At 41.6% G+C, this 25,034-nt stretch overlaps 1 protein-coding gene across 1 annotated transcript in view; it reads right to left on the bottom strand.

The window, feature by feature from the left end:
- Window positions 1–25,034, bottom strand: part of LOC138452576 (cysteine-rich secretory protein 3-like) — an 876,534-nt gene that overhangs the window by 431,188 nt on the left and 420,312 nt on the right. Inside the window, exon 5 of the mRNA XM_069605005.1 lies at window positions 3,100–3,242. Coding sequence (XP_069461106.1) covers window positions 3,100–3,242 — 143 coding nt within the window. The remainder of the gene's footprint in view (window positions 1–3,099; window positions 3,243–25,034) is intronic.

Below are 25,034 nucleotides of genomic sequence, written 5' to 3'. Positions count from 1 at the left end.
GTATGTGTGTCAGGCATTCAGCAGGCTACATGGGATGAGGCCAGAATCCTTGGTCATTTCTCAGGGATAACCCACTATCTCCAATAAGCTTCAAACCCATCTAACATAGACCACACAGTGATTTGCCACAAATTAATTCACCGCCTATGCTCACCTGGTTTTGTGGCAGGTCTTAACCTAGGTTTCAGAAGTATTTTGTTTTAAGTGGGGTGGGGTAATGACTTTAGTAGAGGGAAACATAAAAGGTGGAGTGTGGATTCCTCAAAGGGCCCCAAGAACTATCCCTTGTCCTAACGAGGTGCTGTGGCTGCAGGAGGGGAAAGAGAAGCATGCTAACATTGAAGGGAATGGACTCGGGGTAAAATGATCAGTCCAACACGTCTTCAATATTTCCTTTGCATTGCATTATCTGCAGCCTCTTAGTAGGTATTGATCTCTGCAAGAGCTTTTTGGTAACTGCGTAAGGGCAAAAAAAACCAATCGTGGTAATAGCAAGTCTGCAGTATTTATTTTATTTTAGAGACTGTCCTTTCAAAGATGTGTTATCACAGGCCATCATCTGTGCAAGGTGTGTCCTGACCTGAAAGGGGGTGGCCTAAAGCTAGTAAGGAATTGCCGAATTCAGCAACAGCTATTTTAGCCGTGCATGGGGTCAAACTCGGGTACATAAACACATTTAATTAATGGATTTTTCCAATCCACATCAATTTATCAACATAATAGCCATAGATCAATTGGAGGGATGACTTGTCGAGTATATATTCTCACAGCAACATGATGCTTAAATAGAAAATATTGTTTTTTTAAGATAAAATAGACAAACCATAGATAGAGCAAGAAGAGAGAGGAGAGGAAGAGTGCAAAGGGATAGGCAACAGAAAGAGCGAGACAATGAACAGATACTGAACCGGAAAAAGCAGCCAAGAAGCAAATATTACAGCCACTCTATTCTAGAGGACAGATAGAGCATAATCCAATGCTGTATATAGTCATCCAATGGTGTCTTAAGCAAACGGTTGCACCCAAAGCATTAGTCAATCCATAAATGTACTGTCCTCTGTACAAACGTCTTTGGTTGCCAGTGACAGCGAATCAAGAACCAATCTAGGTTTGTTACCATAAAATACTGTGTTTGCACCGCATGGTAGCCTCCTATGCCTTGATGTATCTGCAAACAAATATATTTTTAGAACGCACAGCCAGTCGAGCTATTCAAAGAGTTGTTCAACAATGTCTATGGGCCCTGGATCAATAGGCAGCAAAAACGTTTTCCCAGATAGGAAGCTTTTCATTTGCTGAATATAATCAACAAGTTTCCGCCACCCCACATTTGAAACGTAGCTCAAATTCTTCCAGTTGGACGTTATTGCCTTAAATGTCACGGACATCAACGCATCAAAAAGATACTGTTGACTGTAGTTTCCTCGAAATAGATGATTGGAACCCCTACAAATGAGAGGCTAGAGCGACAATGGGTTATTTGCTCTGCAGATACACATAATTGTTGGCCAATTTATCATCTTATATTAAAATACATTTTCTCAAAGTTCTAACAAATACACATACATATTTCATTAGTAGATTGGTTAATTTGTCCTATGATATGATATGATGTGATATTATCGTTTATTTTTATAGCGCCTATACACAATGTGTTTCAAAGCGCTTCAAGGCAAGGGAGGGAACAAGGGAAAATACAACCACATTCTTACAGGCCATGAACAGTAAAGATGTGAAATTGACTATCGTACTCGGCCTGACGACATTTCAGATAGTGCAAGAGCTAAGACATAGATTAGGAAGGGAGGGGGAGAGTGGGAAGGAAATGTAAACAGACACGCGACTACTGTACTAGGGCTGACGACATTTCTGGTAGGGCCGGAGAAAAACAAAAGGCGAGGGAGAGGGGTGCAGAAAGGGAGGGGAGGAACAAAACAAGCGACTATCATACTAGGCCTGACGACAATTCAGATACTGCTTGCCGCTCTTTTTCACCACTTAGCAAGCCCTGCCCACCTGGTGCCTTCCTGCCTCCTGCTCTTTTTCACCACTTAGCAAGCCACGCCCACCTGGTGCCTTCCTGCATGCTGCTCTGTTTCCCTACTTAAGGAGCCCTCCGGCTTCTTTTCCTTTGCAGATGGGGAGCAGGTGCAAGTGGATCTAGGTCACCTGGCCTAAGTCCCGCCCACCTGGTACCTTCCTTCCTGCTGCTCTTTTTCACCACTTAGCAAGCCCCGCCCACCTGGTGCCTTCCTTCACCATCACTGTCTTGTGGCCAATGCTGGATTTGACTTTTATGGACTTCATTCATTCACGGTGCGTCACTCTTTCTCAACTCTCATGCTGGACTTCCTTTGCATCTTGTACTCATGGTGGCCCTGAATCATGCTGTTCCCATCTTGATCTTTTATCCTGGCTTGCAACATTATGTGTTACTAATGACTTCTGCAATTGTATTCGCTCTCCACTCTTGCTTCTCCACTCTTTTTGACTGATTACTCTCTTTTCTCTCCTCCTTTCCCTTCTCCCTTTTCCTATCTCCTCCCCTTACTTTCTTCTATGCACTTACTCTATCAGAATTGTCCCTGGACCTAATATGATAGCAACCTCGTCTAGTACATAAACAATCATATCTTCAGATTTGTTCATTTATCCTAATTGAGTAACACATGGATTAGTCTCTACAATTGACTTATCTTGCTAACTGGACAACTTGTGGTTAGGCCCATTATTATCCACAGGCAAACTTTATTTGTGAATCTGTAGGAAGTACCTAGTAACAAGGTATAGATTCCAACATACTCAGTCATGAAATAACTTACTTTAAATTCCTTTTCCTTTCTGGAATACAAGACTGGTGACATTTCCTTTAGCTAGAGTTCGAACTGCAAAGCAACTGAATGAAGTTTTTTACTTTAGTTTGAAACAAGATTCATTCAAACTAAAGATTATGTCATGTTACAAAAATAGGTACAGTTCATGTTTGAGACAATTACATGTATGTTCTTTTCTGTTGTCAACTTAAATCAGATCTGCCGAAGCCTCCACACCGAAGCAATTACTTCACATTAATTGCAGTCAAAAAACATGTTTACATACCTGAGTGTAATGACCAACAGTGTACCAAGGCCCTTCTAATTTATTGTAGGTGAAGATGCGTACTTCATTATACCAGGACATAATAGCCGTAGACCAATTGGAGGGATGACTTGACGAGTATATATTCTCACCACAACCTGATGCTAAAATAGAAAATATTGTTTTTATTTGTCAAATGCTTTTTGAAAAAGATACTTAATTTCAAATATTCTCAAATGTAAAGTTAATTTTTCAACAAAAAGCATACGTGGGTAGAAGGTTGGTCTTCATGGTTCAAAATAAAATTTTCTGCAACACAAATAAATTCCAGTAATGACATAAAATATCTGCAGTATACTTTGAATGTAATTCTGCCTTGATACCACTTTTACCCCTGCAGTTCGTAGACTTTACTCAAGACAAATTCTTGACATTATTTTAAGCTGTTACATAGGCCACTCCTCTGCTGTTAGCATCCTATTTCTGAATGCCGTGGCTCTGCTTTCTAGCATTCAACCATTCTGAATTGATACCAACTCCACTACCACACTAAATAGCCACTTCCATGACTTGTCTAACCTCTTTAGCTCCTCAATTGCAGAACTGTCTTCGCACACATCATCATTTTCCACGCGTCCATGATGCACACCTAACTTAAGTCCATAAAACCATTTTACATCTATCCCCATCTTTTTGTCATATGCATTTACATTCCCACTATTTGTGCTATCATATTTTATTGGAAGATATCAAAGGTTAACAAGTAACTGCTGTACAATTCTATCTGAAATCACTAACAGTGTCATTCAGTCCTCATGCTTCAACAAATGAGACAAAACAAACATGGTTACTGCATCAAATTCAAATGCAATCAGCTACTAAAACCTCAGTGGAACTAGAACATATGAGTGTCCATTCAATAAAATAGACAAACCATAGATAGAGCAAGAATAGAGAGGAAGAGAGCAAAGGCAAGAGTGAGACAATGAACAGATATCGAAAAGGAAAAAGCAGCCAAGTAGGAAATATTACAGCCACTCTATTCTAGAGGACAGATAGAGCATAATCCAATGCTGTATATAGTCATCCAATGGTGTCTTAAGCAAACGGTTGCACCCAAAGCATTAGTCAACCCATAAATGTACTGTCCCCTGTACAAACATCTTTGGTTACCAGTGACAGTGAATCAAGAACCAATGCAAGTTTGTTACAATGAAATACTGTGATTGCCCCGCAAGGTAGCCCTCCTATCCCTTGAAGCATCTGCATACAAATATATTTTTAGAACGCACGGGCAATCGAGCTATTCAAAGAGTTCTCCAACAATGTCTATGAGCCCGGGATCAATAGGCGGCAAGAGCGTTTTCCCAGATAGGAAGCTTTACATTTGATGAATATAATCAACACGTTTCCACCACCCCATATTTGAAACGTAGCTCAAATTCTTCCAGTTGGACGTTATTGCCTTAGATTTCATGGCCATCAACCCATCAAAAAGATACTGTGGACTATAGTTTCCTCGAAATAGATGATTGGAACCCCTAAATGAGAGGATAGAGCGGCAATGGGCTAGTTGCTCCGCATATGCACAACATTGTTGGCCAAATGAACTCCCAAAAATCATATGCATATTTGCAGTCAAATAACATGAGTTGGGTTAAGTGAACCTGTAGCTTTTTTGGCATGACCAACAGAAGGATGCATGCAGGTCCTGCTTGGATTTAAACATTCTGGAGCACTGTTGTAGATCACAAACAGGGTCTGAGTGGCTGGCACTGCTACCAATGTATGTCTTATCTTCTTCCAAATGGCTATAGGGCCATTGGGCTGGTTGGCTCACAGTGTTGCTTCCATGAGAGTTCCATACTGACATTTGGCTGAGTCTGAGTAACCAAGGATAGGGTTTTGTACATACTGAGACAGAGGAGCGGGAAATTCTGAACTTGTTATTAACAGAAGAGAGAGAGGGAGAAACCAAAAATAGTTGCAATGGCACCATCCACTCATATACCAAAACATGATTTTCATATAATAGCCCAGCGTTAACCAATGTGGCCCAAAATATCAGTTTGCCAGTTACTTTTATTGTGTCATTATTCTTTGTTTAAACATTTGTATTAAAGTGTTACTGCTTAAATATAACCTCCTATCACTGTAAAATACAAAGCATTAAATAAAAACATATAGATACACATGAAGCAATACAAATCCTACTTAATACAATTACAAATCTTAATAACATGTAAAACCATAAAAATGTCATCCCGTCTTACATCATTCATTGTAATAATGACACAAAAATAATTTTTCAATCATTTTTGCTATCCTTGGCCACATATAATATATAACAAAATTCATAACCATATTCTCCCCTGAATAAATATTTGACCAATTTTGATCTGAAGGTTTCTTAAATCATCAAAACATTTCTGACGCCCCCTTTCAAAGATGTATTATCGGATGCTACAACTTGTCAAGAGGTGGCAAGGTGTCTCAACTTCTCTCTGACATAAACAACATATTCTCTCAGAAAATGGTATTTGAGACCAAGCACCTATCCTCGAAAGGGTGCGTCATGGTTCTAATCGCATCAGCATGATAAAGCATCTAACTTTAGCAGTATGGACTTTCCTTATGTAGCCAAAAGGAGCTTTACATGGAAAGCTCTGATTAGCTTAAAGGGCAAATGTACGTTTCTTAGCCAAGTAAGACATATTCCTATCCCAGATAGCCGCTTTGATTTTAATTTCTTTACAGGCTACACCCTAATTCACAGGACAGTGACAGAAATTTGAACCCTATTTCATTAAAAAATGTACCAATTTCACTAACCCATGTTTTAAAAACTCCCAGAGGGGCGGCTAGTGCAAGATATTTAGCAAAATTAGAGAACAATGACTTCATATTGTTCTCTTAATTAAACATTATCAAATAAAATATGGAGGCACAAATCTTTTTCAGAGTAGGCAGGGATGCCAACCCGAATTTGCTGCAGATGGGTTCAGCTGGAACAGAATTAGGCAAACTTATCCCCAGAACTTTGCTTCTAAAACATTTAAGCAGCTGTCTCTTGAACAATGAAAACCTCCAGACCGTACAAAACACTAGGCACAACATCATGTTCTTGTACATTAATGCCAAACCTTACCCAAATAAACCACATTTGGAGCTAATAAAATGCTTCACTGCCTTAAACTTGTTCTCAGTTGTATTACTGACCACTTTCCCCAAATGACCAGGGTTGAAATAGATAAAACAAAATATACTTAGCTATTATACACTATGGTGTACTGTTAGTCTTCCAAACATACCCCGCATTTTTCTTTTTAGAAGGTTAAATGACCATACTTGTAGTCTTACCCTGCTTAAGAGTCAAAAATTTTTCGCTGACTATCTTTGTAATTTCAAAACGCTCGAGGATAACCGCATCACCCGCGTAAGACAACCAGGCCACCTGTTGCTGCCCTGCACGGGGGAAAGAGGAGTTGATACATTTGATTAACTCCTCGCCGAGTGTCAGAAAACGCTTCAGGTCTTGTGGTACCCCCCCAGTTACTCTGTCCTCTCGTAGACGGAAGCGCTTCTCGCTATCGAATGACGGACAGGGGGCGGAGTTGGGTTCTCCACGCGTTGGTCGGTGCAGACGTGTTCGTCGGAAACTGCGTTTCCGACGCTTTGTGTGGAAGATGCCTTGGAGGTTACGTCAGTGGGTGCGTCGTCTCCCACCTGATAGTGCACGTACTGGGTCACGTGACCGTCTTGTTGCCGGTAGTTTGGGTACTTAACTATCCGGCGCCATTTACTCGCTGCTTCTGATCGCTTCTTGACAGTGGCTTACCTCTTGCTTGGATTTTGGTGTTTTTTGACCTTGGATTACGTCTTTGGATACGCTCTTGGATTGCCCTTACTTTGTCTTGGAATATTGGCCTCGGATTGTTTTTTGGATATTCTTGCCTAGTGATTTTGGTTGAGTAGAGTTTGGATCTGGGAGGTTGGGAGACCTCTTGCCTTTTTCCTATTGTTCCTTCCTCTTCCCTTTCCTCTGTTATCCTGTCCTTCCTCCCTGGGTGGTCTTAAGCGTCCTCGTGCCGGCGGGAATAGGCTTGGTGCTGGACTAGAGACTTCCTGAGCACCCCTTAGGCGTCCTCGTGCCGGCGGGAATAGGCTGGGTGCTGGACTAAAGACTGCCTCTGCACCTTGGGCTTCTTTGTGCCGTCTGGACCGGTGGCGGAGAGACTTCACACGGTTTGCAGCGGAAGACTGGAAGGGGATTCATCAGAAGCGACAACCTCTAGAGAACCAGGGTAAGAAACCTTACCTTCCTTACCATTCTCTGTATCTTGCTATCTGGTACTTATTGCATTTTCTCTTTCTTATGGTCGCCAGAATCCAACAGTCTAGAGGATATTCTTGTATGAAACACTTCTGGTTCAAACCCGTATCATGCAGGTTAGTCTGATTGATAATTGTTATCCTTAACCAAGAGAGGGCATATTTGGTTGTTAATCAGTTGTAATATTCTGCAGTTGTTGGAAGGTAACTGGATGTCCCATCTGTCGTGAAGCTTGAGGTTCGCACAACTCTCCCGATGCCAACGACTCTACATCATCATCTTCCGATCAATTAGTCTCTCAGTCTGTCCTTTTGTACCCCTGAGAGACACATTGATAGGAAGAAATATTTTCTTCACGACGGGTCAACAAGGAGCCGTGCTTAAGGATATCTGACACCGAGATCACCTAAATAAAGTTTATATGTGACTTAGATTTATTAGTCAATGTGGTGCGTAGCAGATGAAAAAGCGTCAACAGATTGGAAAGAGTGAGAAAGCCTTTTTCAAAATCCAGATTTTGTCCTTATCCATTCATTCATTAATTGCAGGAGTAATAAAGAAAATCGTTTTGAACAAGTATCTGTCATTGCCTTCGGATGATAATTTGCTGGATAATCATGGGACCCCTTTTTATATATAGGGATCAGTAAAGAGTTCCTCCTCTCACAAAAACCCTAGGTACCGGTGCCCAGGGGAAGGCAGCCGTTCCTGATCCTGTCCCTGGGCGTGGTATATGCCCAGGAGATCACCTGGGAGGAGATGGGGCCCTGGGGAACAGAAGGACTCAGTTGGGCGAGACGCTGTATTTGTCTTCCTCAAAGATGGAAATATTGGTGATACTGGAATATGTAACGGCTTGCTGTCAGAGAGAGCTTTTATTTTCCAAAGCTAACTATCTTAATGTTGGTGAAAACAATCATAACTAGTCATGTATTGGGAGTAAGAACCCCCTTGCAGGGCCAAAGACCTTCATAGAGGTGAAAGCACCTATAGCCCCCAGGGGAACATTAAAGATGCACTTACCCCCCATCCCTCTCTCTGCACTTGCATGCTCTGAATGCTCACAAGGCCTAGGAGAACCGCCTCTCTTTTTCATTGTTATATTTGCCTTTCATTCCCATGTTCCCTCACTGTTTCCCTGTGGGTGCTTTGAAACAAAATGTACTTGAAGTGCAAGCGCCTTACAAATGCACAAATGAAATAAAATAAAAATACATCTTTAAATATTAGCAAATTAGATTCTGAAAACCCTAATTCCCCTGTAATACAAATCCTTTCATTGAATCCTTATAATACTCCTTTAGTGATTATCATTAAGCACAGAAATGAAATTGGTAATATTATGTCAATTAGAAGAGAGAATTTGAACACTGGGGTCAAGTCACACAATCCCAGCTCGGATGAAGAAGAGGGCTGCAGCCTGATAATTTTCATGACCCACACCTGTGGGAGACTTGGAGGCATAAAAGGCCCCCTCAGGTACAGGCCATAGAGAACAGTAGCAGGAGATGTTGTGATTGTTGTACCTCCATGTTGCAGTGGAAGCAGAGGCTAGAGGAGAGCACAGATGGCGGGACCACAATCATGTGCCGAAACGGATGCCGTTTCTGAGAGGGTCTCCTCTGTCAGAGACCTTGATTGCAGAGGTAGCGCAGCGGGAAGCATTGTGTTTGACGGCTTCCCCCTGAAGACTGTAGCTGCAGAGGTTGCATTGCAGGAAGCAGGATGTTTAAAAGCTTCCCCCATATTAAGTTAGGCTCCAGTGGAGGGCGAACACCAGAGAGCATTTTGAGCGCGGAACACTCCTTTTCCAACCGACCAAGACCACAGAAAACAGAGAGAAGCAGTTTTCCGGGCCAAGCAAAGCAGCAGAAGCAGAAGACCTAGAGGTAGTGGCGCAAGCGCATGCGCACGCTAGACCCGGCGAATTCACTAGCATATTGTGACACCGGAGTGCTCCATGATCGCCTACTGGCCAAGTCTGGGTACATTAAATACAAAACTGATATACAGAAAGTGAAGTGGCAAAACAAACAATATTTTGAATACCAAACTGATGTACAGCAAAATAATAATCCTTTTGAAAACCAAGCTGAATCAAAGAGGAGAAAGTGGCAGAATAAGCTCTTGACAAGCAGACCAGAAAGGTGTGATTGTATTTATGTGGGTCAGAATAATTGCCAGCCACAAGAGAGGGCAATATTATTAGTAACCAATACAAACAACTATTGACAAAGCCAAAAGAGAGTAATATCAAGGCAAGTTAAAAAGAACAAATATTGCCAAAGGCAAGAGAGGGCAATTAAGGATGCAAGTGTTTGTACATCCGATTATCAGTGTGTAAAATAATCTGTAAGAGAAACTAGCCTAAACCCACATTGCCAAAGCCAAAGAAGTTCAAGAGTGAGATTAAACCATGAACAGCAGTGGGGTAAACAAGAGTAGAAGGAAAGCGACCCTTCTGAGAGAAGATATTCAGGAGTAGAGCATAACCGGCATTGCATATGGAAATAACAAGTGTGTAACAAACAGCGCAAATGTGTTTCTTGTTATCCCAAAAGAAGTAGTCAAACTTGATGTTGTGGAAAAGCAAAAGACACTGCTAAATTATTTGAAGCTAACCTTTACCACAAAAGTACTTGTAGTAGTTAGTAGTTTCATTAGTCCCGGCAGGAGAGTACACCATGACAAATAACCTTGTAGTGGTTGACCTGACAGGTGAGTGGACCAGGTGGAAGTAATAGTACTGTAGCGTGGTGTGAAGAAGAAGTGGAAGTGTGGTATTGTGTGAACTGTTGAATGATCCTGACAGAATGTTCTGTTGAATGACAGAATGATCCTGACAAAGACATTTTTGTTGATCCTAAAGAACTGTGGAGATATTATGGTTTTATGAGACTAAGTTTTATTGAACTCTTTATCACAAGTGGAAAGATGAACATGTGTTGAGTATTGTGAGTATTGTGAACTGTTGGTGGAGTTCAAGCTGGAAAAAAAAGAACTTTATTGGAACTGTACTGCGAAACAGGATTTCCTGTTTTTTAATGTGTCCCAGTGTTTTTAAAAATAGGGAAAACTTTGCACTAGTGCTAATACCGTGCAAACTTTGCACTTGCACCGGTGCAAAATTTCTGTAACTTTCCCAAGTTTCAATTTAATGATTTCCATTTTTATCTCGGCAAGGGTTATATTCCACCCTAATTTAAAAAACTGAGTTTGGGGAATATTATGTGACGCTGGTTGAGGAATGTTTGACTTCTAGAGTGCTCTAATTCGGTGGTGTATGGTGTCTTGTAGTAGCTTTGGGCAACAGTCTCATCCACCTCAACCTTGCTATTTACATTTAAGGTCACAGCTTTATTTTTCTTGTTCCTGGCTGTTAGTCTCACAAAAAAAATTATGGAATTGCGAAATGTGGAATTGTATTTCGACCTTTTTCAAACACTGTCTATTGTACATGTATAAGGGCCTTTTGCTTCTCTGCAGAAGGTAGGTGTATATATTGTGATTCCATGTTCTTAATAGCTTTGAGTCTTTTAACTGCTTTTAAATTTACCATCTTGTTCTGTCTATCCACATGCCCTATAATTTGTGCCGATCGGGCTGCTTTATGTGCATGAGATTTCACTTCCAGGGAAATATTTCCAGAGGTATTCAAAGAAAATAATGCTTTATGAATCTCTCGATGGAGGATGGGAAGCTAGAGGCCCTCAGCAGGTCTTTACTGAGGTGTCATTTATCACTTATGGTTGATAGAACGACCCAATCTCGGATGCCACAACAAGGGCTTGATTAGAAATTAGAGGGGGTAAATTTCAGCTCTGTGTACCTGTGCCATCTGCCGCTTGGTCATGAACATGTAGTCTATCCTGGAGAATTATGCATGCACCAAGAAATAAAAGGTAAACTCCAATGTGTCCGGTTTACAAATTCTCCTCACGTCAACCACCTCATTGCATTGGACAAATAATTTGGAGGCCTTGTGCAACTTTAAAAGGTGGAATATACATGGTGTTTTCCTGTCAAGCACAGGATCTAGAGGAAGATTACAGTCACCCCTGATGATCGAAGATCAAGAGTTTAAGTGTTGGACCGTTTCACATAGGATTCCCCCAAATCCTGGTTCTGTTTGATGTGGACGATAGATGCTCATTTTATTTATTTATGCATTTATGTATTTATTTACTTTGCGTTATAGTTCATAAACTGAACTTTCCACACTTTATACATTTTGCATCCTGCAAGATATCAAAGAATATATTACAAAACATTTCATTTATCAGTATACATATAAAGAAAGAAAAACCTCTAAAAACATTTTAAACATTCTGGGAAGTCTCATACGGTTTAAGTATCTAAAACCACTTTCAGAAATGTAATTTGTGTTTAAAATCCTAATCCACAAATCCTCACCCAAGGCACTGCCAATAGTTGAAATGTTTTCCTTCGGAAGCATGTTCAAAGGCAGTTTTTACAAAGATGTATTAGAGATTTGTCTTCCTGGTAACAGCATACACTCATGCCCGTCTGAATATTTTTTCCTAATACCCAACACCTCAATTGTAGGGAGAAAGATCAACTTCAGTACTTTAAATTAGAAGTCTCTCAATTGGTGTTTCTTAGATATGGGGTGAGGATGTTAAAGTTTTTTATCAACCAGTTAAAATGGTAATTAAAACATTGATATCCTAAGAGGTCTGACCTGGTCTGACCCATGCATACATAGATGCAAACAAGTTTGACCTTTGACCTTGTTGGGATTGGTCCACAGGTCCACACACAAAGACTCAATCCTTATCAGCAGATAGGTACAAGTAAGGGCCTAGTTTTCAAGAACACTACACATACCCTTTCACAACATTGCATTAAGGAACACATAGAAAGAAGCAGGTGGGAGAGAAACTATGTTGGCAAATAGTTACATAGAGTCCCAGTGAATGTATGTCTGTATTGGCAATTGCTCCAATTCATAACTAATACCCACCAATGGTACTAAATTCGGGGGACATAGTACCCACCTCCACATTTTTGCCTCCAGCTTTGACCAGGGGACATCTACATCATAATTCTCTGCCCCAAAAATCAGCCTTGGCAGAATGTTTGTCTATACAGTTTAATTAGAGGTAGAGCCAGAAATCTGTCAAATTTAAAGTCAAATCAGGACAGCTGGATTGTCGATGCCATACATTTTGCTTCCAAGTCCCCTCACAGGGCACACCTCCCCCTGCTCGCATAGATGAAAGTCTCCAGATATTTATAATGATTAACGATCTTCAGGTCTTGACCATTCAGAGCCCATCTGAATTTTTTCCATTTGGATCTTTCGATGTTCATGACCAAGATTATTGACTTGCTGGTAGTAATAGAGAGATCCAGCTTGCCTAGGAAAGCACTGATACAATTTAGAGCTCTCTGGAAGCCTATTGGGGTCATATCGTTAAATATTCCAAGAAACCAACATATCTCCAAGGTCAGGACTAACCTGCACTGGCTCCCTGTCAAACAGAGAATATCGTTGAAAACACTTGCCCTCACTTATAAATGTTTGACTAACAAGGCCCCACCCTACCTATCCAACCACCTCTCCCTAAATACCTCCTCACGACCCCAAAGAACTGCTCAGACACACAACCTATCTCTGCCGAGATTTAAAATTCAAAAAGCGGGGGGCGTGAGTTTCCCTGCTCTGGCTACTAAGCTTTGGAACACTCTTCCGTCCAACTTCAGATCCGAGCCCTCATTCAACTCCTTCAAACGGAAAATGAAATCTTGGCTGTATGCTCAAATCTGACTCAGCCTCTGCTTGTAGCAGCCACCCAGAGTCTTCTACTCCTACTAAAACTGTGCCTCACTTAATTAGTCCCTTGATAAACTGCCAAAGCGACTGACTATGCAACACTTCGTGTCTGACTATGCTCCACTACTTGCCAACCTACTCACTACTGTCTGGTCCTGACACTACGTTCAGAGTGACCAAGCCTTCACTCTGCTGTATATGATGTATATGATGTATATTTGTATGCTTTCACTGTAAGTACATGCTTGATTGCATATTCCACTCCTTTCTGTAATTATGATTATTATAATATATTTTATATACACAACTTTTGTACCTATGTAAATGTATGCTCTTCATGTATATCCTGTATATGATGTCACTTTGTAACTTTGTCCTCTAAGTTTGCGTCCGGATGCCCACGGGCCTGGTGCACGCTACAAATAAATAAAATACTAATACAAATATCGCAGATGACCGTGTCATCCACAAAGTTCAGGTAGTGCAGCTTCAAGAGACCCGATAACAGGGGGTTTTCCTTGCCAATTCCCAACACCAAGTCATGTATTGTATGTAAAAATCAAATAGGAATGGTGCAAGGACACACCCCTGTCATGACATGAGCTATCCGAGTCCAGCAAGATCTTTATTTTTGTTCCCCTGTGCAATGCTTCCAACATACTGAATAGGATGCGGGGGCAGCAATTATCATGAAATGTTTTCCATAGTACTGCTCGATTAACATGGTCAAAGGCTTTGCTTATATCCAGAAAGGCCAGATAAGCTGGTCTCCCTTTTTCTTTTACTTGCTTGTCTCCCTATAGGAACAGTGTAAAACTATTCAACACACTTCCTCTACCCTTCTTAAATCCAGCCTGGCAGAAGTTTAGGCAGTTTGGTGTGTGGGCCAACTTTGGAGCTCTTTTAATAGTATCTTGGCAAAATGTTTGTTTTAGACATCCAGCAGCAAGATGGACCTATATTGCAATGGAGATAGCCTGTCCCCTCCCTTAAATATCAGTACTATTAGGACTGCACCCAACAACCTGGAAACTCCCTGTTTGACAGTATGTTAGCGAACAATCAGAACTGAAGGTGAGACCGTAATGGGATGTCTAATTGTAGTGTTAAATTAGTTAGGCCATCGGGGCTCGAAACATTGGATTTATTACTGTTCTTCATTAAAATAACTATGTCATCCAGGTCCCAAGTAAAGACCCTATCCAACTTTTTACAAGTAAAAGACTCTCGACCCTCCAAGTCCTCCTTTACGTACAGTTCCGTATAATTCTTTTCCCAAGTTTCTTCTGCAATAAATTGAATCTGAAGAAATTGATCAATCCCTTTGGGTTTTATTAGCTGGCTTTTTGTTGCTGTTACTCATGATACAACTCAACATCGTTTTCATGTAATTTATCGCCATCCTTGGAAGAACTTTAATTCTGGTATGCAACTTTTTCACTTTCGAATTTCGGCATCAAAGACGTCATTGTGCCCCAATAATTGAGACCTTTTAACAAGGTACCGGGCAGACAATAATTCCCTAATGACTGAACGTACACAAGGCACAAAACCATGCAGGAAACTTAAGCCGCTGTTCGTGTTCTCAAGTAAATCGCCTATCTGGCAATTGAAAGCTTGTGAGATTTTTTGGGTCCATTCCACAGCATGATTTCTTGGATTAATCTCGAAGTTCAGGACACAGTCATGAACTAATACCTGCCTAATAAGAGATTGTTCACAGATCAAAATACAATGATCACTTAAGTCTGTCTGCCTAATTTCCAAGTCCGCCCCATGATCAGATCCACAGACAGAAAATGTAGTCCAGCTTTGATCTCCAAGAATTATTGTGCCACATAAAACTTGGGGGATATCTCCTGTCTAACCAGGAACCCCTATCACGGCTTTCATTGGAGTTGATACCCACAATCTTCCAGGCATTCAGCATTAAATTCTCCGAAAATAATTACAGATGCACATTCCCTTTTGCCCAGAAGGAGAAGGGAGAGACCAGACAGGAATATTCTATGCACGTATTCTCTGTATTAAGGTAGAAATCCACCAATAATCACGTCTGTCACCCTAGATCTCTGCACTTTGCAGTCAAGAAAAGGTGCAAGCATTTACTTCTATTAGACTTCATCTGACGCACTATGAGGCGCTAGTTACGTCTAATAGCTGTCAAGCTCCCCCCATATGGACAACCCCTCATACCACGCTAGGCTTTGATGAAAATAACCTTAAACCCATCAATAAGCATGGTGTCCACCAAGAGGGTCTTGTGTAGACAAATTATGTCATACGACGCAAACAGATCTTGATTTCCAAATATACTTGCAAATCCTCTAGAGATCCGGGATACAATCTCAATGACTGTCCGTCACTCTTTCCATGCATTGATATTGGCACCCTTATAGGGACAATCTTCAATGAAAGGCCACTCATCAGTAACCTGTCTATTCTCTCTCATTCCTTGCTGCCGTCCTGTTACTTTTTGCTTCTTCTACCCACTGTCTACCATCCTACTTTATATCAGTAGATCTTAAGTTGTCAAATATCCCTACTTCCAAAACCTCAAATCCCACTGAGAGAAGAACTTTGTATTCTGCTAATTTTGCATTCTTAAAAATGGGTGAGCAATGGACACCTTAACAATATCAAGGCAATCTTCACATACAAATTCCCCAAATGTTGATATCCCCAGAGTTAACCAATCATAAACTCAGAATCTAAAAGAGCAGTGAGTGAATATAATGGGCCTCATTATGAGTTTGAGGGTAGCCATGACCTTAAAAAGTGCATGGCTACCCCCAAACTCGGGTCCAGGTTCCCTGAATGGGGAAATACTGGGCCATTCCGACCTTGGAGGGCCCAGTATTTCCCCATTCAGGGAACCCAGACCCGGACCATCCCCATTCCCAATTGAGCCCCCATAGGGCTCAATAGGAATGGGGTGCATGCTAACAACGGGCCCGTTAATGACAGGCCCGTTGTTAGCATGCTGGGCCGCTCGCGGGACCCGCTAAGGACATCCGGTTTGACCAGACGTCCTTAGCAGGTCCCGTGAGCAGACCTCGTAATGAGGCAGTAGGGGGTTAACGGTGCCGGCAGCTCTACTGGCGTTATTAACCCCCTACCGACAGAGCCGTAATGAGGCCCAATGTCTATTGAAGGGAGCCCTATTTGAACTTTCAAAAAGAGGACTCAGATTATATGCAGTTATCCATCTTGTTTACTTCACTTACCAGATCTGTTTCCCGAGTCCCCTTGTAAGATTTCCTTTTGACATCTTTAAAGTGCACCTGCATTTGTTTTACCTCAGGTAGATTTGTACTTTTTGCTAAGCCTGATCTCTTCTCCTCAATGGAGAGGAATAAGGGTTTTTGCAGACCTCCCAATACCTCTGTTAGTTTTGTGCTTTTTGGTAAGCCCAACCTCTTATCCTCAATGGAGCAGAATAAGAGATATACCTTTTGTAGACCTTCCGGTATCTCTGTTTCTACTTTAGCCAATTATTTTCTGCCATCAGATTTGCTAAATATTAAGAAAAGTTTCTGTTTCTTGCGGTTTTCCTGTACTTACCTGGTATCACTATTCGAAAAGAAGTGAAGGCTGAATGTATTCCTTTTTAGCACTTTCAGAGTTCAATCCCTCATAATGCAGTATTTCCACAATCTATCACCGTCACACAGTCTGCTTTGTCTTGCTCTTCATGGAGCCGTGGATGCAAGGATTGTTCTAATATTTCATCCTCACAGGAGTAGACTGAGATGCTACTTAAATCAAAGTAGGGACCCTGATCAACAATATGACTCCTAGGGTGCAAACTTAATCCCTGTCCCTGAGGTGAGCTATAATTGGGAGCTTTTGCACTGCATTGCTTTGGTCACTGAGCTCCCTATACATCACACCTTCTTAGTAGTCACTTTTTTCATTCATTTTTCTACGCAAGTAGGGACTGTGACATTATCTAACTGCAGCCTTAAGTAGTTTAAAAATGCCTATGAGCCCCTGTTTTTCTGTTTAGAGGGCATCTTGCAGTTTTCTTTACTTATTTTGACTTATACCCTTCCCATCTTTAATTTTTGATCTTTTAATGGGGTAGTGATAATTAATGTGACTGCTGCTTAGGATAGTCATTAGGGTCTCGCCCACCATAATTATTTGATCCAGACCTCAGACAGATACTGATGTGAGGAGTACTTCTTTTGCACTCAGCACTGAATCCTCTTCCCCACCAGTCCCCACCCCAAGGAGTTTACCCTTTCCCTCCCATGTTTTAGGTATTAAGCAAGGCTCTTCTAGTTAACCTGGAGCCTCTGGTTAATGGCAGTAGCTGTAATGAACCATTCCAAAAAGTTTACTTTCCTGCTTAATTCTTTTAATAGCTGCCTCACTTCTTGCAATTCAAAGTTAAGGGAGCCATACCGTCTGTCCATATTAGACAGACGGTATGGCTCAAGATTGAGCTGTGTCAAGATTGGGAACGACAACTCATCCACAACAGTTTACAACCTGTTCCTGGGAGGACTCTCCAGTTGCGAGGGTGAATTAGTAGTAAAGATCCTATGAGGTTGATCCTCTTTGGCCTTAGCCAGAACAAGACCATCCAAGGGTACACAATCAGCAATGTCCCCTCCCACACCCACATCAACACATATGTTCGACAGAGGGGAACAAGATGCATCACATTTTCTAATAATCTGAGAGACCGGCTGGTGGAACGTGATTTCTGTTAAGTCGTGAGCGTTGGAAGGGGACTCAGGAATTGCCCATTGATTCAATGTAAAATCTAGAGAGAGTCTGACATCTTTCCTCAACTCATTGGAGATTACAGGGTCCACCATTGACACGTAAGACACTAAATCTACTTCCTGTTCAATGTCCCCAATGACCATATCCTGAATGTTCTCCTCTATTCTAGTTAACGCTTGATCCAGTTTTCTAGTAAATACCACAAATGTATCCTCCGTTCCGTGGTTAGCGATATTTGTAAATCTAGAGGAGTCAGAGAGCAATCTACTTTCCATTGCAGCCTCTTCTTCTGGTGTAGCCCCTGTGTCAGGCAGCAAGGCAGCGGATTGGAAAGCATCAGAGGAAGGGTTGGGGCCAGGGTGTTGTTGCTGGTAAGAAGAGGGACCTTTGTTCCCCCCTGCATGTCCATCATAGTGTTTACCAAAGTTGCCTTGGAAGTGGAAGCTCTAACTGGTGCAGATTTACCCAAGTAAGGAGCAGAGTCATTTGTCTCAGCCGCCGCTCCCATGCTTCTTAAAGTGACCACCAAGGTGTTGTAATATTCCCAGTACCTCTATAACAAAGATGAAGAAATATTGAGCCAAATACTAGCCACAGTGCGGGCATGAAACATAGTTTAAGATGCACTGTAATGAACCGCCACTTAAACCTCTTCAAATTAACACGTCTGAAAGGGCAATAAACCCAACAGGCACTGTGATAAGACAGGTATCCCAGGCGCACAGTCCTTCAAGAGTGATCAGGAGGTGTAATAGTCTACCACAGATCAAAGGGTAATGTCCCCACAGGCACCGCGCAGACAGAATGACAGCAAAGAAAGCAAGTACAATTTAGAGCGATGTAGAACAATTCCAAATGTGAAGAGCTTGTGTAAAGGGGACGCAGGCCAAATGAGTTAGCAGATTGTTTTCAGACAGTAAAGATTTCAGATGCTTAAACCTACCGCTGCTCCTTATTGCCCCCCATGAGACCCAATCAACTTGCAGACTGTCATGATCACCACAAAAGCCCATGGTATGGGACCATTACCCCAGGGTAGCAAGTTTATTTTGAGAAACCATGTGGGAGCTAGATGGTTACTGGCTTAGCGTGCTAGGCATTCCTCATGTTTATTAGCACATGAACCATAGTGGGACCCATAGGAAATACAAGGGGGTTTGTGTTCCACTGAGATGTCGGCCTTGTGAGTTGCAGGCTGATTTACATGTGAGAACCAGTAGTTGGGTGTGGAGGACTATTTAAGCCCCGCCTCCGCCTTTGCACGTGCTTTGCATTTTTTCCGCTGACAGCGGCACAATGCTTACAGGCGCTCCGTTCCACAGTCCTGAAAAGTAGAGAGAATTCAAGTTACAAGACTTATCTAGTTACCAGAGAATCTACAGACAACAGAATCAACATTCCTGACCCATTCAGCAGCAGTTAGCAGCAGTGGAGTTCCGTCTGAGTTCCGCACCTCCTTTCTTCTGAGCCCGTTAACAGCAACCATTGAGGCCCGGAACTCCTATACTCCGACAACCTGAAAGACAATGTACAGATTACTAAGAATTACAAAAAGTCAGAGACCCTGCATTAACAACTGGCTGCGTGATCAAACATACCGCAGCCTCTTACAAACCTTTTCGAAATGCTCAGCCACCTAGAAAAAGCAAGCACCAAAGGCCATATTAGTTATTTGGGCATATCGCATGCTTTTCTCACTACGCGCACAGACTTACCTTGATTACCAAGACGTTGCGGGTGTTCTGAAACACTATATTACTTCCATGAGGCTTTCTTTCATCCTGCAACAGGGAGAGAACGAGAAGGCAGAGGATTAGCCACTATAAGGTCAATCCAACTCCAGAGACTCAAAAATTTACTGCAGCAAGGCACAAGAATCAAAAGATACTTACCAACTCAAGGCTTTTCCACATTCTTCAGTAAGGAAGGCCGTTTCCACTGTTCCAAGAATTGCAGTTTCCTCGCCAACCATTGCACCACTACCAGAAAGCAGGATGGAGAGCTTCCTAACTAAATTCATCAGGTTAGAAAAGGGGTAAATCAGAGCCAGTTAAGAAGCACAGCAGAGTGGCGAGGGGTACAAGGTTCTGACCCAAAGTAGATTCACTTTTTGTCCCTTTCTCTTGTTACTGCAGGGGGATTTACCATTCTATTACGAAAGTAGCAGCATTCATATAAGCCGGGCCAACTTACGCTCCTGCAGAGATAAGGTAAGCGTTACACAGACAGGCCAAATGGATACAGACCAGCACACCGCCATTGCTCGCGGAAAAGACTGCCCAGATTGCAGTCACCTCTGCACAGCTCTGCACCGCACTGCATGTAAATGGGGTTTTTAAGTGTTGAAGTCCTCCTGCTGGTAGCACATTGAAACAATGGCAATAGGCGAAAGACTGGGAAAGAAAAATCACTACTGAGTCTGTTGAGACTGCAGTCACTTCTAGATCTTTAGTATTGCAAACTGAGTGGTTCCAAGCTTAGAGCAGTCATCTACACCTCTTGGCCTTACTATATCTAGAATTTGAAACTGCCTTTTTTTGTGGATCAATCTGGCTACCCTCCCTTTCCACCTATCAGTTTCTGAGACAATTACCTGCCCCACCCATTGTATTTTAACCATAGCACCATGTCTTTTAGAGAGGTGTGTCCCTTGAATATGGGCCACATGGGCTTCCAGCCTACTCAGAACATGTTGCAGTTTGATAGGGGATGCAATCCCTTCCACTTTCCTATTAATAATGTACACCATAAACAGGCTATTCTAATGGTGGTGTACAAACAGATGTAATTGTTCTTAGAAATGGCCTGGATATATAGTCAGTGAATCTATAGAGGTCAGGTCAATTGAGCCCTCTTAAACATTTATTTATTTGCTTGCAAATCTCGTGTTGCTCAACAACTGCATAATAAGAGACAGATAGAAATATGAAAGGCAAGAGATGCAAACAATGTGGTTGTAGTAAACCATTTCGAGTCATCTACTAAAAAAAACTATGCTTGTCCTTGAGTCAGTTCTCGAAGAGGAGAACTCCACAAGACGTTTGTCATTCCATTCACACAAATCATGCTTCATGACTAATCTTGGGTACACCTGGGCAAAATGTGAGGTGATAGTGGTTGGTTGAACACCGTAGACCTTTGCAGCACATATCTACTGTTGAGAAAACTGTAAATAACATTAAAGGTAGAGCAGATAGATCATGGCTAATGCCTCCACTCGAGGCACACATCAGCGCCCATGACCAGTGCTCCTCAGCCACCATTATTTCATTAGTCACCATCTGCCACAGAGGGTTGAGTGTTGCATCCACCAAAGGATGTGTATCCAGAGAGCCCAACCTCAGTCTACCCAATTAGCTCTTTTGGAATCAAAAGCTGGGTAACCTGCCTTTTACACCTAGAGGAATGGCTTTGGAAACCCGGGTGATGTGAGTGTAGGAGAGATAGGCCTCATGGTTAGCTCCAAAGCTTGTAGAATCGTCCATGGGTTCTTCCGAGCAGGATTTTAGGAACCTTACAAGATCACATATGCATCAAAGACTTTTGTCAGGCCAAAAACATTAGAGATTTTCTATTTATTTATTTGTATTTGGTTACACAGTGACCTTTACAAAAAAGTTGAAAACATTTGATTTGTTAAAATATACATTCATTACCCCAATTATATCATTTTTGTCAACGATCTTAAGAACTGAACAGAAATGTTCTAGTTAATTAACATGCAAACACATTAAAAGAAAACACAACATTTGTTAAAAGAAACCCAAAATAGATACATTCATAAACGTTTGCTGTGTTCCCACTATTAGTCAGACAGATGGAATGGGGGCAATACCTCATTTGATTTTGGAGCACAACATTAGGAGAACAACATCATCATTTCCCCACCCTCATGTACAGACAATATATGAATGAGTACAGAGAACCAGACTTCAGCAGCACATATAATGACGACATCATCATTTCCCACCCTTGTGTTCAGTCAGTTTACATGTATCAGTCAGGAACCTAACCACAGCAATCTGTAAATTTATCTTTCGACCATGCATCATTTCCAACCACAAAATATTTAAGTCTATACAGTCAGTATTTGGTACACATTTACAAAACTACTTATATGCTCTGGTCTCAGAGCAACACAATCTATCAATAAGTGTCTTAGCCTTTCAGTACCGTCTGCCAAAAGCAGAATCTACACAAAGAGGGGTTACCAATCCTTCTCTCCTTTATGTCAATAATTTCTTCTGTCTGTATCACATTGAATCTGAAGCACATGAATTCCTGCCTCCAATGTTTCTCCGGAAATTTTACCAAATAGGGCTCCATAATCCCCACCTTTTAATAATGGGATGCAAGTTCAGAATAGAGCTTGGTTTTGAGAACCCTTGCCACCGTTTTGTTCCAGTCTGCAAATTCCAAAGGTTTTTTTTACCTTCAGTGGGTTAAATATGAGTAGCTCACAGGAAACCCCCAATTTATCTAGGATGTCATGGCATTCAGTTTTCAATCTACTCAGATATGTTGATTAAGGTATTCCCTTCCGTCGGCCATTCCCCATGGTAGCGTACGAAGTGGATTTCCTGATGGTGACTATCTTCCTATAAAAAAAGAACCGTTGCACTCCACCACATTCGCCATAGAGTGCAAATCAAGTTCATAACGCAGTGCACTCAGCGAAACAGACTTAGGGAGGCATATTAAAACTGACTTCAAGGTAAGAGATTCATATTTATAAAGCTCCTCTCTACACCAGAAGGGTAAAAGCACTAAGCCATATCAGAAATGTGGTATCGCCTTACATTTTTAAAAGCGCAGGTTGTGTACCTTTGATCTATTTTTTTCAATTACGCTATCTGAGAACCCACCTTCCCATCCAGATACTCACGATAGTGTCCTTTTTTTTGCCCCCAAAAATGGGGTAACCTAAATAACGGATGGACGGTCTAACTGCGTGCTTCTCATGATATAGAAACCAAGAATACTTTGTAGGGTGCAATCTCCCCGACAGACACAGAATCACAGTTCCTTCTGTATTGATGTTTAGAGGATTTGACAATGTAAACTCTCTAACTCCCTCCACCACAGGGGATGCAAAGGCAGCATTTTGGAGGATTATACCTGCATGCGCAACATACACTTTAACAATAGTAGGCACAAAAATACACCCATGTCGTAGCCCATTCAAAACTCTGATGGACTGGGACAGAGTACCTGCATTATTAAGACAGATTTTAGCCTGGATCCCTCATGAAGGTGGTAAAGAATTGAAAGTAAATGAGATGGCAGCACTGCAGCCGCAAGTTTTGACCAAAGTATATTTATTTCGACAAAGTCGAAGGCCAAAGAGAGGTCCATTGAAGCCACATAAATTGGCAAACTACCCGACCTCCATGCCTTCTCTTGTAAAACCTTAAATGGCAGGCCACCTGCGTCTGTGCCAACATTTTTCCTAAAGCCAAACTGAAAAATGATAGAAAATCATTGTAGTCTGGCCATTCCTGAATATGCCTTAGTACCAGGCCGGCAAAGGATTTAGAGTCGGCATCAAGGAAGGCGATAGGTCTGTAGTTGGACGGACAGCACCTATCACCCTTCTTATAAATAGGAACAATATACAATATGTGACAGGTTTTGGGAATGTGTCAAGTCATAAGTTTGAACACCACAAAGAGAATTTTGGCCCAAGGTCGGTATTACCCTTCAGGATTACATTTGCTAACCCGTTAGGCCCTGCGGCACAGGATCAGGATGCTTGAGAGATCAAGGATTTAATACCCTCCTGCATAAATGTTAAACTCCAAGGAGAGAGCCGGGCGGTTATAGAAAGGGTCCAGTCCAATTCTGACAGAGCATAAAGAGATCCAAAGTGCCCAACCCACGACTCCTCAGAAATAGGGAAAGTTTTGACAATTGTTTGAGACAATACCACTCGATTGATAAGGGTCAAAAACTTCCTCGAAGATGCTTGCCTCAAAACAGATAACATGTCTGATAAAGAGATGCCTGATAATTCTTCAAATGATTTTTCCATTTGTTTTTAGCCTTCTCTATCATTTGCATTTGACCAGATAGTGAGAACGACGATCCACTTATGTGTCTGATCTCCCTGTGTCTGCAATTTTTCATAGATTTAACCTCTTTGCTGAAATTATGTCTATATTTAATTTGAATAATATTCATTCTCCCAGAGATCATTGCGTTCGGCATTGATGTTTCCACATAGTGACCAAACACATCATGTGTATTGAGAGTTAGCTTCTTTCCAAGTTTGTAGGTGGTAAAATCATGCACAAAGACCTCATTCACTTTCTCAACATTGTCCCTATGGCAGGTTTTTCTTGTCAGAGCTTTATTAATATCTAGGGTGAAGGGATATATATCCCATTTTACCGGAGCCCACACCCAGGAAAAAGTTAATCTTACCATTTTGTGATCATTAAGTAACGTATGGGTAAGAGTAAAATAACTTACCATGTCAATTAAGGGCTGTACAGGAGTTGGTTATACCCCCCTCAAACTGACTGTAATGGATACAGACCCCCTCCACCTCAAACCGAATTTTGATAGCTTATCGAGTTGATCAATGACTTTAAATGTTGCAAAAATCAGAATTATAGTGCTTTGCAGAAAAGCTCTTTGAAGGACGATCTATTTTATGGAGTCAGACACTCTAGAATGTTGTGTGCAATAGAAAGTATGTTAAGCTGTATTTGCTTATCATAAGTTACTAAAAACTAGATTTGAATCAGAGCAGGTATCACATTTTTACCAGGAATAGGGTAATCCACCATTTTGTGATAAGCCAGGTATGGTCATGCATTTTCTAAGATGGTGGCTTTCATGCAGTCATGGTGTCATCAATGGAGAACTTGTTTTATGAAAGTTCATCTAGAGTCCACTGATGCAGGATGAACTGAGTAAAACCTGTTTAGACTAGTTCTGAGTGGCAGATAGGCCAATCACAAGCAGGAAGAGGGGTTGTACATTGATCAAGCCATTATAGGCCAACAAATCACAGGCAGGAAAAGGGTTGTACTTTGATCAGGCCATCTCCTCACCTTCCTAGAGTGTATATAAGGAAGGAAAAGC

The sequence above is a fragment of the Ambystoma mexicanum genome, chromosome 4p, assembly GCF_040938575.1.
Source record: "Ambystoma mexicanum isolate Mex_15411 chromosome 4p, UKY_AmexF1_1, whole genome shotgun sequence".
NCBI lineage: Eukaryota > Metazoa > Chordata > Amphibia > Caudata > Ambystomatidae > Ambystoma > Ambystoma mexicanum.
Note: the sequence above shows the minus strand (reverse complement) of the source record. Positions and strands in the feature narration are given on the sequence as shown.